Genomic DNA, 14,540 nt, shown 5'->3' on the forward strand with positions numbered 1-14,540 from the left:
CATCCCATGAGTAATTTCCAGAACTCCTATGGCCTTGTCGATGAAGAAAACCATGGAAAAGCTCTTTTTGGCAAGAAAATTGATATAAAACTTGTTTTAATGGTTTTCGGGCGATGAAAGCCTCCAAAAAGGTAGTTTTTAGGGTTTTTGAAAATTTCAGTCCGTACAGCTCCGCACATGCCTGCATAGTTCCGTACATGTCCGTACAGCTCTGCATGGCTGTAGGGATCCATACAGTCGTACAAACAGGTGACGACGTGGCACATCAGTTGATGGAGGCACATCAGTTGATGGAGGCACTCTGAATGAGCATGCAATGATGAAAAATACATAAATCTAAGCATTGTCCACACATCAAAAACAGCACACTAAGTCAAAGAAATTCAAACATACATCAGTATGCATTGCACAATTAATGATCCTCGTGTTCATGGATTGTCCTGTCTGGTTTCATGGAAACCGTGGTGAGCCATCTGGTTCTTGAGGGAAACTGCTTAGAGTGTCGCTCAAGGCCATTTGGTCACTAGGACCGTCCGAGATCCAATATAGTCATGTGGGCCATGTGGTCGTAATGATCGCCCGACTACGAAGTCCAATACAGTCATCAGGGCCATCTGGCCGCAATGACCGCCCGACTGCAAAATCCAATACAGTTATCTGGGCCATCTGGTTGCAATGACCGCTCGACTGTGAAGTCCAAAAATGTCTGGCATTGTTGTCGTCCAATGGGTCTTCTAGCACCATTGCCTTCCATATACAAATCTTGTTCCTTGGGCTTTCGGACATTGTTGCCACCCAAACTAGAGCATATCCAATTAACCATTAGATAAGCAAGATAATGATCAATTCTATTTTAATATAAATATATACAATGATCCCTCCCTCTTAAATCTATTTTGATCACAAGACGTTTAAAGCTTGTACTTCAAATACATTGAGACCAACTACTTTCTCATAAACTCGAAGAATATCTGGGTAGGCCTTGAAGTACTCTTTTGGCATCCATTTTGCATCCATAGGCGAATAGTTCTTAAACTTCAAGAGGAATTTTCTAACCACTGTCTTTTCTCTTTTTCTCACAGAATGGTGTTGGGTTTTATGCTGTGTATGCACCCAGAGGAGTGCTAGTGATCATCAGTAGATTACTGGGGCACTTTTTACTTCAGGTAGTGGAGGTTTTTTCCCCAATTTAGCTTAGTTTCACTTATAAACAGTTTATAAGTGTTTTGGTCCACCCGGCACATTTTATGGCCGGACATGTGAACACATCTTTTAGGTCACTTTATTATGTGGCTATTGTACTTCACATTATTTAACTGAATACACAACAAGAGTCGTGTTCTCTCTCTGCTTCCCCACGTTTGTGTTTGCAGTACCTCCAAACCCTAACCCTAACAGTTGGAAGCCTTCATTTGGTATCAGAGCTACCAGGTTGGCCTGCCCTTGCCTTGCCCGTACTGTTCAACACCACCATCCGTACTGTTCATTAGCTTCGACTGTACCCTTCAGCTGCTCGTACAACTTCGCCGACAGCTACAAAGCACCGTACAGGCTACAGTACTTGTTCCGTACACTGTGCTTGCAACGGCAACTGTACTTGCTCATTCCGCCATCACCTGTAGCAGTACTGTCCTGCGCAGACAGTCGTATTGTTCTGCGCAGACAGCCGTACAGGCGACTTGCTGTGTACCTGTTCATTCCGTACAGGTGACTTGTGGTTGTACTCGTTCAGTACCGCGACTGTACCTGCTGCGCACATCTGAAGTCTACAGTTGACTGCAGTTTCGCCTCTTGCTTCCGTACAGGCTTCCGTACAGTACCTCGACTGTAGGTGTTGTGTACCTGCATAGTACAGTCCACTGTACTTGTTCATTACAAATACCATAAACTGCTCAGTACAGTAGTGGTAAGCATTACATATTTTGAATTTTGGGCATTTTTATTTTCTATGTGAAAATCTTCTGGCAGATACATGCAAACTTTCTTGCAAAGAAAACTCTACAGGATTCTTGCAAGGTTCTAGGTGCAGTAACTTTGGGCAATTTTTGGGCATTTTGGCACTGTGTAAGCCATTTTTGTTGCTCTACTCAGTCAGTGGTGCATTGTGTTGCACATTCAGAGGATTGAGAGTGCATGCATATTTGGGTTAACCGTATTCAGTGGAGTACAGTTGCTTTCAGGGTTCTTGCTATTGGGTTTTTTGATACACAGGTACAACATTGTGCATTGGCATAATGGCAAATCAATAGCAGAGTGATGTATTCACGTATTTGTCTAAGGAAGACAAATTGGACGGCACGAACTACTCCTTGTGGAGTTTTATGCTGAAAAATGTGCTCGTGGCAAAAGGTCTTTGGGATTTTGTTAGTGGTGATGAACCACGTCCAGGTCCATTGGCTCCAGAGACTCCTCCCCAAGGGGGTGCTCGTGGACGAGGACAACAGGTACAGGCTCCGGGTCAGCCATTGCATGTTCAAAGAACAAATGCTCAGAAGACATGGGATGCTAGAGATGCACAAGCCTTGTCACTCATTGCATTGTCAGTACAGAGGTCTATTATACCTCATATTCGTTCAGCCGGCTCTTCACAGAATGCATGGGTGACTTTGGAGCAGATGTATGCTGCTCGTAATGAGGCTCGGATCTCGTTTTTGAAAAAAGAGCTGGAAAATCAGAAAATGCATGAAGGAGATGATATGTCTAGCCACTTAAACAAGCTGCAGGATTTGAGAGAGCAACTCATCAATGTGGATGAGATTATTCCTGAGACACAGCTTGTGTCCACCATCTTGCACTCTTTGCCAAGATCTTACTTGGCGTTTCATACCTCTTTGAACCTCAGCATGAGGAATGCTGTTGAACCCCTCAAGTATCAGGAACTTGTTGCTCTCTTGCTACAAGAAGAGCAAATGAGGAAGAATATGAATATGAACACAAGTGCTGAACAAGCATTTACTACAGGTCAAAAGGGGAAAGGCAAATCTCAGCCAAAGAGTTCAAATCAAAATTCAGGTGATGGTGGTTCATCTCAGGATACCAAGAAAGGTGATGGACAGCCCAAGAAGAAGGGCAAATGCCATTACTGTAAGAAGCCAGGTCACTACATCACAGAGTGTAGAAAGAGGATTGCCAAAGAGAAGGCAAAGGAATCTGGGATGTCTGTAAATAATGCCTCTAAAGCCTCTCCAGAGACTGCTTCTTTTGTTGAGGACAGGGATTACTGTTTCTATACATGCAGCTATGATGCCTCTTGGTCTTCACAGGCACTCAGTATGACAGAGTATGCATGTACTTGGTACTTTGATAGTGGTGCTTCAAAGCATATCACATCTCGCAGGGATTTGTTTTGTCATGTAAGCCCTACCCCTGTTGGCAAAACTGTTCAGTGTGCCAACAATGCTTCATATCCAGTTCGTGGCATTGGGGAGATTCAGCTCACAGCCATTGATATCTCTATTCTTCGCCTTACAGATGCCTTATATGTACCAGGAATAAAGAAGAATTTGTTGTCCATTTCTTCTTTAGCACATTGTGGTATGCAAGTCCACTTTGATGATGATAAATGCATGGTCAGAGACAAAGCTAATGCTTTGACCTTGATGCTTACTGGTACATTATGTCATGGACTTTATCAGTTGGATGCATTTCAGCTAGTGGATCAGTCTGCTTATAATGCATTCACTCTTACTCCAGCTATGGTTGATGCGGAGTTATGGCATGCTCGCATGGGGCATGTAAATTTTGGTAGTCTTATGCTTATGCAGCGACATAACATGTTTATAGACCTACCTCTCATGGAGAGGCCTCCAGATCACATTTGTGAAGGATGTATTTTGGGAAAAATGCATAGGTTTTCCTTCCCACGTGATCAGGCTCTACGAGCAACTGCAAAGTTGCAGCTTATACACAGTGATCTTTGTGGTCCCATGCAGACGAAGTCATTAGGAGGTTGCTTCTATTTTGCTACATTTATTGATGACTTCTCTCGTATATGCTGGGTCTATCCTTTGACACAGAAATCACAGGTATATGATGCATTTTTGGCCTTTGTAGCACTTGCTGAAACAGAGTCAGGATGCAAGGTTAAGACTCTCCGTTCTGACCGAGGGGGGGAATATATGTCACACATGTTGAATTCCTTTCTTGAGAGTAGAGGTATAAAACATCAGTATACTACTCCTTATACTCCACAGCAGAATGGGGTTGGAGAAAGGAAGAATCGGTCACTCATGGAGATGGCCAGATGTATGCTAAAGGCAAAGAAGCTACCACATATCTTTTGGGTGGAAGCTGTCATGTGTGCTTGTCATATTTTGAATCGATGTCCCACAAAGGCATTGGTTTCCATTACTCCTTTTGAGGCTTGGCATGGCCGCAAGCCTTCGGTATCACATTTTCGTATTTTTGGGTGTCTTGCATATGCACACATACCCAAAGAGTCGAGGAGGAAGTTGGATGATAAAGCCACAAAATGCATTTTTGTTGGGTATAGCCGTGAGAGCAAGGGCTACCGTTTATATGACCCACTATCCAGGAAGATATTCACTAGTCGGGATGTGATTTTTGATGAAAAATCAGAAATATCCATGGCTGGTTATGATGCAAATCAGGCTGAAAATGATGTGTTTGAAGGTCTACTACCTATGGAGTTTCATTCCACAGTTGGTGATCCAACTCATGAGGGTACAGGACAGCCAGCAAATCATGAAGGTGGTGCAGAAATTCAGCAGCAAATTGAGCCAGAAGCTGAACCAAATATGGGGCAGCAGGCAGCACAGGTCAGACACATACCTAGATGGTATTTGAGGACATTACAGGACAGCCATCTAGAGGGTCCTCTTGCTGGTCGTACTTGTAGGGAGACACGGACCAATGAGCATGCACACATCATGGATTTGAATATGGTTATGGCAGCCAGTTTACAGGATGATGATGAGCCTGATTCATTTGTGGATGCATGAGACAATGTGCATTGGAACAAAGCCATGCAAGATGAGCTTGATTCTATTAAAAGGAATCAAACATGGGATTTGGTTGATCTGCCCAAAGGCAAGAAAGCAATTGGTACTAAGTGGGTCTATAAGTTGAAAAGACATGCAGATGGATCCATTGACAGGTACAAAGCCCGTCTAGTTGCAAAGGGCTATGCACAGAAGAAGGGCATTGATTATGAGGAGACATTTGCTCCTACATCCCGTATGTCGACACTTAGGTGTGTCATTGCATTGGCTGCACATCGTGGTTGGGTTGTTCACCAGTTGGACATTAAGACTGCTTTCCTACATGGGGACCTGGAGGAGGAAGTTTATGTATATCAGCCCATAGGTTTTGCAGAACATGGTCATGAAGGGAAAGTATGCAGGCTGAAAAAGGCCTTGTATGGTTTGAAACAAGCTTCACGAGCTTGGTATGCAAAGATAGATGCTTTCCTACTCACTCAAGGATTTGTGAACAGTCCATCCGAAGCCACTTTGTATGTAAAGAAAGAAGAGAAAGATCTGATGGTCATCAGTCTTTATGTAGATGATCTTTTGCTCATGGGATCAAATGATGACAAAATTGCAGCTTTTAAAGAGATACTGCAACAGACATTCGACATGTCTGATTTGGGACTCGTACACTACTATTTGGGCATACAGTTTGTGCAGGATAACAGAGGTATTAGGTTGTTGCAATCTCGGTATGTTGCTAAACGTCTGGAAAAGTTTAAATTTCAGGATTGCAAGTCTATTAGCACTCCTATGGAGCCTGGGATGAAACTGTCACTACAAGATGACAGTATTTCCTTTGATGCCACTACATATGCTCAGGCTGTTGGGTGCCTTATTTACTTGTGTACTACACGGCCAGATATTCAGTATGCAGTCTCTCAATTGAGCAGATTCATGCACAGCCCGCGACTGTCACATTGGCAAGCTGTGAAGCGTGTATTCCGATATTTGTAGGGTACCTTGTCTCTTGGATTGCTTTATCCTGAGGGGGGTGACATGCAGTTATACGCTTACAGTGATTCAGATTGGGCTGGTGATTTTGATACCAGACATTCCACTAGTGGAAATTGTTTCTTTCTTGGCTCTTCATGCATTTCTTGGCTAAGCAAGAAACAGACCACAATGGCCTGAGGCAGAGTACAGAGCAGCCTACACTACTACTGTTGAGTGTGTTTGGCTGCGTCGTCTCATGACTGATATGGATAATGTCTTTGTGAACTTCAAGAGTTCTCTTTTATTAGGCGCTAATCACAATCAATCAATCATAAACACGCTGCCGCAAGCACCCATGCTACAATTGTCACGACCACAAGGAATAGTAAGGACAGTGGTATCTCTTGGGAGCGATGGTGCAATGGGAGTTCAAGAGCAAGGGATATCATTATGGAGCTGTCCGCAGTGAGGTGCAGAGAGAAAGAGGACATTTACCATCACCGACACCAAGATTGACCCTGATTGCTTCAGATGGAAAAGTATTGTAACATGATGCAGTTTTGTCCTTGGCACGTGTGCAACAGGTTGATGTGGGGTATTTTCAAGGGAGTGCTCATAGCTGCGACAGGTCGATGTGGAGTATTTTCAAAGGAGTGCCCATAGCTGTTGGTTGTGCTCAGAGGAAGAGGTGGATGACTGCAACAAGCTAAACAGGAGGGAACATCACTTGCACCCCACACTTGTGTGCCATCCGGACATACTAAACCTAATTTTGTGTGAGTTTTGGGTTAGTGATGAAGGCTAAAGAAATGCATGTTGTGTTTGTTTTGACCTTCTACAGGTAACAACAGGTTCTGTCAAGTATATAATAGAGTCAAATTTGCCATATTTCTGACGTGCACACCCGGGTCCCTTGTATGAAAAAAACCTTTTTTAAACTTCCCAGCTTTGTATGAAATGCTTTTGAAACATTTGTGAAACATGTTTTTTAAAAGCTTTTGGCAACTATGGATGCATGTGAGTCTACTTGCTAAAAGTGCTCTCTTGCTGATCCACTAGGCCCCTAATGATGGCCTTGTTCAGCTCGAGTGCAAATTGCCAAAACATACTTTTTACTGTCAACAGTCTTGATAAGGAGCCTCAGGAGTAGAAGTGGTTATCTATAAATGATGCAGCAGCAAAGAATTTACCTTTTTTTTGTGTTTATTCTACTGCAATTCTGAAATTCTAATTCCTTTTTTAAAATTGTTATACTGTAGTTCTGAAATTTTCTTCAGCAGTTTCTGTGCTTTTGGTTTATGCAGTCCAAATGTTGGATACAGACGTATTTTTCGTTTTTAGGCTACAATCAAAAGACAGTTGAAGATTTGAACGTAATATCATTTTTGGGTGGGACAGGGAAGGAGCTTTCTTGCAGGATATCCAACCTGAGGAACTTCACACTCGTTTACAAGATGCTAGCTTTCTTGATGAGGCCCAGCTTATCGATGTCCGTGAACCAAATGAAATGTAAGGACTTTCAGATGGTTAGTTACAAGGTTGTCCATCTGTCTTCGTTCTAATCTTTTCTACACGTGCTCAGATGCACGCATAACTTCAGAGAATGAGATGGAAATCAGGCGATTTTGTTGACAGCCTGTATAGGAAGTACACATCTCTTTCTGAATGGTGGTTTGCTGGAAACTGAGTGAATGTAGCATGTGTGTTTGGCTTAGCAAAGGTCAGTTTGTAGCTCAATTTATGGTCCTTTGCTGGTGTTAGTCCTCTTCGTGTCATGCACACACACAATCCCTTGGCATTGAAACCTGACTCTTCTTCATATGCTAAATAGTGGCAGTGTGACACATCTACGAGTATGCAGGGCAGAACCGGACATTAGATAGCAGCCGATAGGCAGAGTCAGACATCGCAGGTGACACGTGGCACTGCCATGCGGCAATGATGATGTGATGGTGATGATGTGGCATTGATGACGTTGCATCGATGACATGGCAGTTTTAAAGCTTAATGTTGCATGTAAAGAATGCGATACTAAGGAACTCAAATGGTTAAGTGGGTATGCTGACATATTTCCTGAGGACTTGATCTAAATGCCCCCAACTCGTGAGGTGGATCATGAGATCAAGCCGATCGGTGGAGCTCAGCCAACTGCAAAAGGAGAGCATATTCATATGCTTTCCTCAGTGTTGGACTTCACATAGCATTTCTCTGTAGGCGAAGTGCTAGCCAAGAGTGTACAGTAGGTCAAGGATTGTGATCTGACATCTTCGTTCTCAGCCACATCTTGTACTTGAATATGGAGTCGGTACGCATAAGTAGTCCTAAACACCGCCTTGATAAGCAGTTGGTTATGATCGTTCCATCGTTGGAAGTTTCAGTTGTATACTTCTTCTTGTACATAATACAAAGTAGTAGTTTAGGACTCTTGTGTGTGTTGTATGTGTGATTCTGCTGCACTCTTCTTTCTGTCTGTAGCACATTGGCACAGGTGCTCCACAATTGGTATCAGAGCCTAGGGAACCTACATTTTTTTTCCTTTTCTAGCACCCGTGTGCGTTGAATGCTTGGATAGGGTAGAGTACTTAGATTCCAAGAGTTCATAAGTTTGGGTTTGGGGAAAGTGAATATTTGGGTTCTCTTAATTGCACTTGGGTTAATTGGGGTTTATTGTACTTTCTTGCTCCACCAAACCCTTATCTCATCGTGCAGGGCTGAAATTCCTCACTTGGTTCTTGATCACTTGATATTTGTCATGGATTCACAATTCACCGGTTTGCTTCTCGGCATGAAGGCATCCATTCACACATAAGCGGCTAAAATGAAGCCTATATTTGTCCGTCTTGATAGGATGGAGTCGGCACATCGAGAACCTAGTATTCCGGATCTGGAATCTACAAGGACCTGTGCTTCGGAGCAAGTGTTGGACGACTCAGAGGATGAAGTGACAAAACTCTCAAGAGGAGGATTTTTCACTCATTTGGATGCAGGCAAGAATCTACTGGATGTGCTTTGGCAGTCATCATTTTGTACCTGCACTTAGTCGGTAGAGAAGGAAAAAGACGGTAGAGAAATGCACCTTCATTGGTTATGCTTTGGAGCTGAACGCTATAACTCTACTATTCATGAGATGCAAATAAGTAGAGCTGTTGTCTTTGATAAGATGAGTAGTTGGTATACACCACCAGTGAAGGCAACTGAAGATGCAGATGTAAGAAGCAATAATGGTGTCCCACATGTAGAGCATCAATCGTAGGTGCTTAGTGGACTTGGAGAGGTCTTTAGCATTGGATCTAGTGTTTGTCCACGATTAGGCAAGCCGAGGACAAATGCTTGAAATGTAGATGCATTAAAAGTGTTGGTACACATGTATCACGCAAAGGGAAGGAAAAGTAGATGAACCTTTTGTGCTTGATTTGTCAACATGTCAATCTAATATGGATGGTGACTCTAGTGGCTCTATGCAAATCCTTGATGAGGAGCTTGGCTTTCGTCTTAGTGGTTACTCCTAGTGCACGGAGAATCACGGATGTTTTGAGGCCAGCTAGTAGTGATCCAAGTTTACGCAGGTCTACTCGTAGATATCATGTTGATAGGTTGAGATATGATGGATATATTGTTGGAAGAGAATGACTCAAACACAAGAGCTTGCAGCCAAGGAAGTGCAGAGGAGATAGAGAAGAGTGAGAGAGAGAGAGAGAACTCACACAATGCTCAAGAATATCTTGATTGTCTTATTGAGGCTCAAGGGAGACCTCGTATTTATAGTGATACAAGGGTATGGGCGGGCGCCCAACTTATGGGGCGCCCGGCGGACCAAATACAAAGAATGCCGTTACAAGGCCCAAATGGGGGCCAAATGTACAAGTAAATATATGGCCGCGAAGCTCTCAAAAAGAGCTACGCGATGATCAAGGTCCGGAGGCGAAACTGGGACTTTATACCCAACAACCTCCCACTTAAAGGGCCAGTGAAGCTCCTCCAAGCTATGTAACTCCCACTCGCTGTAGACACATATCAAGCTGTGCTTTTGGCAAACTTTTGGTGAGAGCATCTGCAGGGTTCTCATGAGTGCCAATCTTGACCAAACTGACCAAGCCATCATCTAGCACCTGTCTGATGAAGTGGTACCGTACATCAATGTGTTTGGTACGAGCATGAAACATGGCATTCTTAGCCAGGTATATGGCACTCTGGCTATCACAACCAAGGACCGGAGCCCTCTCTGGCAATCCAAACTCTGTGACAAGGCGTGCTAACCAAATGGCCTCCTTAGAAGCCTCTGTGACGGAGATATACTCGGCCTCAGTAGTAGAAAGTGCTACTATCCTCTGGAGTCTAGAGCACCAAGAAACAGCACCACCTGCAAGAGTATAGATGTATCCACTAGTAGACTTGCGGGTATCAGAATCACCTGCCATGTCTGAATCACAATAACCCTGCACCTCAAGTGGACCTGTACCATACATAAGGCATTTCTTCTGTGTCCCCTTCAAGTACCTCAAAATAGACTTTATAGCATCCCAATGTGCTTTGCCCGGGTTGGACATAAAACGACTGACTACTCCCACTGAATGAGCAATGTGAGGCCGTGTAGCAACCATAGCATACATAAGAGATCCACAAGCAGAAGCATAAGGGATCCCACGCATAGTACTGGCTGCATCATTATCTTTTGGGCAATCATCCTTGGATAGTTTAACATAGGGCTGCAATGGAGCACCCAAAGGCTTAGAATCAGCCATGTTAAATCTATCAAGGACTTTCTGGATATACTTCTCTTGCGAGAGGAAAAGCAACTTCTGTGCTCTGTCCCGTCTAATCCGAAGACCCAAAATATGTTCAGCTGAACCCAAGTCCTTCATAGCAAAAGCTGACTTCAGCTGGTCCTTAAGAGCTTCCAAAACGCTCTTATTCTTCCCGGCAAGAAGCATGTCATCAACATACAGCACAAGTATCACTGGGCTGCCATCTGCATCAGTTTTAGTATACAAACAATGATCTGCATGGCTACAATTAAACTTCTGGTTAAGCATGAAAGCATCAAACTTTTTGTACCACTGCCTCGGGGCTTGTTTTAGCCCATAGAGACTACGCTTCAGCTTACAAACCAGATTTTCTTTGCCCGGAATGACAAAGCCTTCAGGCTGCTTCATATACAGCTCTTCATCTAAATCACCATGTAAGAAAACTGTCTTTACATCCATCTGATACAGTTCTAAATCCAAAACAGCAGTGAGAGCAAACAAAACACGAAGGGTGGTCATTTTGACCACAGGAGAGAAGACCTCCTGAAAATCAATCCCTTCCTTCTGAGCATAGCCCTTAGCAACAAGGCGGGCTTTATACTTAGGCTGGCCGTCAACTGTCTTGACTTTGTACACCCACTTGTTAGGAATAGCCTTCCTTCCTTTGGGCAACTCAACCAAATCCCAAGTGTCATTTGCATGTAGAGACTTAATCTCCTCCTGCATAGCATGCTCCCACTTGTTTCGGAGTTCACAAGACTTAGCCTCTTTGAAAGTAAGAGGCTCACCCTCATCTGTAAGCAAAACATGTTGTAAAGAGGGATCAAAACGCTGAGGTTCCCTCCGAAAACGAGTAGACCTCCGTACCCAATGATCATTGGCTGGTTGGGGGTCAATATCGGGAGGAATCATAATTTCAGCATCAAAAGGCTGCGGGTTTTCACGAACAGCCTGATTTTCAGCATATAGGGGTTGCTGCCCTACACCTCCAGGAGCATGAAGCGGCTGTCCAACCTCTTCTGGCTCAAATATCACGGACTCATTATGTTCAGCCCTTTGTGAAGCATCCTGGGGCTCATTTTCAGCATCAATGGGTGGCTGCCCTTGCTGAAATTTGACCTTTTTCTGATCACCATGAGAGGCACAAACATTACGGAGCAGCTTTGCCTCATAAAATACAACATCCCGGCTGCGAACCACTTTGTTGGTTGATGGCAACCACACACGGTAGCCCATCTCACCTTCATCACCGTAGCCAACGAAGGTGCCCTTCTCGGACTTAGCATCAAGCTTGTTCCGGTCTTCCTTGCGGATATGCACATATGCATCACAACCAAAGATGCGTAAGTGGTCATATGAGGACGGTTTGCCAGACCAAACCTCCTCAGGGATTCCACCTTTCAAAGCTGTGTGTGGAGATCGATTGCAAACATGAACTGCAGTTTTCAAGGCTTCTCCCCAAAAATCCTGAGAGAGATTAGCTGTGGACAGCATGCATCGAATTCTTTCACACAGTGTACGATTATACCTTTCAGCCACACCATTTGAAGAGGGGCTATAAGGGGGTGTAAGTTCCCTCTTAATGCCATTATCATCACAAAATTTCTGAAATTTAGTACTAGCAAACTCACCCCCATTGTCAGTGCGTAAGCATTTAATCTTCACTCCAGTTTGAGTATGAACAAATGCATAAAACTTTTGAAAAGCAGCAAAAGCATCATCCTTAGATTTCAACAAAGTGATCCATACTTTTCGTGAGTGATCATCCACAAAAGACACAAAGTACTTTGAACCACCTTTAGATTTAATGGGCATGCTGCATATGTCAGAGTGGACCAAGTCCAACTTTTCAGCCTTGCGAGAGGCACGAGAGGAGTAAGAACTCCTATTCTGTTTCCCATACAAGCAATCATTACAAAAATCAAGCTTGCTTCCTTTTGCATCAAATTTGTTTAAGGAGGACAAAATGGAGAGACCCTTATGGCTCATGTGGCCAAGTCTCTTATGCCAAAGCTCCATGTGGGAGCGTACCTCTGCAAAAGCAATAAACTTACCAGACAAAGCCTGACCATGAAGGCTATATAATGTTCCTTTCTTGCATCCTTTTGAAATCAGTCTTGTGCCTTTGGTCAATTTCCATGTGCCATTTCCAAATATGGCCGTGTATCCCAAGGCATCAAGCTGGCCCACAGACAGGAGACTGGTTTTCAAACCAGGCACATACCTCACATTTGGCAGCACAAACTCACTACCATCCTGCAAAGTCAAATTCACGGTGCCCATACCTTCAATATTGCAAGCATGATCATTCCCCAAGAACACCTTTCCTCGGGAGCCTGCAGTGAAAGTTGCAAAACACTCCTTGATAGGAGTTTACATGAAAAGAGGCACCCGTGTCAATAATCCAAGTCTGTGAAAGCACATCAGATTCATACATCAAGGCATGAATAACATCTGGTTCTGTGACATGCAAGGTATGAACATCAAGAGCATTAGCAGAAAAAACACATAGCACATCATCTGAGTCAGACAGTTCCTCTATGACAACACCAGAGGTCACATTGGCCTTGCTCTTGTCCTTTTCGAACTCTTCTGCTTTGCTGGAATTACTCTCTTTTTCCTTCTTTTTGTCATTTGAATGACTGGATTTCTTCTTCCGGTCTTGCTCCATCTTGTAAAACTTGCAATCTGGCTTCTTGTGGCCTTTACGACCACACTGGTAGCATGTAACATCAGATTGCTGGCCCTTGCTCTTGCTTCTACCCTTTGAATTGGTAGTAGTATTTCCCCGCTTGGTCGTCCTCCCTCGTGAGACATTTGCAGAACCGCTAGTCTCTGAGGTCTTCCTCCGGATATCTTCATTGAGAATAGCACCCCTGACTCCATCAAAAGTTAGGTTGGGATTTGTCCCAAGTGACACCACAAGTGTTTCCCAAGAGTCAGGCAAAGTAGTGAGCAAAAAGATAGCTTTCAACTTATCATCAAAAGCAGGCAATCCAGAATCCTGCATCTGATTAAGCACCCCTGTGAAAGTAGTAATATGCTCTACTGCATTCTTAGAATCATCAAGTTGCATATTCATGAGTTTCCTGATGAGATGTACCTGGTTCACTGGCGTGGTGATCTCATAGGTGCTTCTCAGCTTCTCCCAAACTGCATAGGCTGTTGTCAGCCCTTTGAGGTCTACAAGAACCTCATCAGCAACAGCCATCTGGAGATAGGCAACGGCCTTTCTGTTCAGGATTCCCCATTCATCATCTGTCATAGCAGCGGGTTTGAACTGCTCAAGTGCAGTATCACATTCCCGCAGATAGAGGATATTCTGAATCCTCACCTTCCAAAGATCAAACCCAGTGCCTGCAAACTTCTTAATCTCTAGTAGACCCTTAAGATCACTTGTAGACGCCATGACTTATCAAACTGACACTTCAGAAAGTAAGCAATAGCAAGATGTTATGTACCAGATATGGGTTGAATGTAGGATGCTCGTAGATTGATGAAACAACTTCAAGTGAAGGAGACGGCGGAAGAGTATCACCGAATGTCGATGTAGACCCGAGGGGCAGTATGTTGCTGTCTTTTGAGGGTTGCTCGAAGATCTTGGCTGCTGGAGGCGACGTCGGCTGCTGCTAGTGGCCGTGGAGCTGCTGGCTGCAGCCCGGACTGCTTGCTGGTGGCCTTGGGGCTGCTGGCTGCAGCGTTGGCTGCTGCTGGTGGTCGTGGGGCTGCTGGCAGCAGCGTTGGCTGCTGCTGATGGCAGCCGTACAGAAGGCAGAGAACAAGGCAGCAAAATGCTGCTGATTGCAGCAGCGCAGCAGCAGAAACGCAGCAAAGGGGGGCAGCAAGGGAGAGGAAAAACGCAGCAGAAGGG

At 44.2% G+C, this 14,540-nt stretch overlaps 1 protein-coding gene across 4 annotated transcripts in view; it reads left to right on the forward strand.

The window, feature by feature from the left end:
• LOC147612814 (rhodanese-like domain-containing protein / PPIC-type PPIASE domain-containing protein) overlaps positions 1-14,540 on the forward strand; it is a 53,276-nt gene that overhangs the window by 19,686 nt on the left and 19,050 nt on the right. For 3 of the 4 annotated variants that reach the window (XM_086783449.1, XM_086783447.1, XM_086783448.1), the window contains exon 5: positions 7,323-7,433. The exons of the other annotated variant lie outside the window; for it this stretch is intronic. In XM_086783449.1, the coding sequence (XP_086639575.1) occupies positions 7,323-7,433 (111 nt within the window). The remainder of the gene's footprint in view (positions 1-7,322; positions 7,434-14,540) is intronic. 4 annotated transcript variants of the gene reach the window in all.

The sequence above is a fragment of the Cibotium barometz genome, chromosome 45 (genome assembly GCF_041138505.1).
Source record: "Cibotium barometz isolate CiBa-2024 chromosome 45, ASM4113850v1, whole genome shotgun sequence".
In the NCBI taxonomy this organism is placed as follows: Eukaryota; Viridiplantae; Streptophyta; class Polypodiopsida; order Cyatheales; family Cibotiaceae; genus Cibotium; species Cibotium barometz.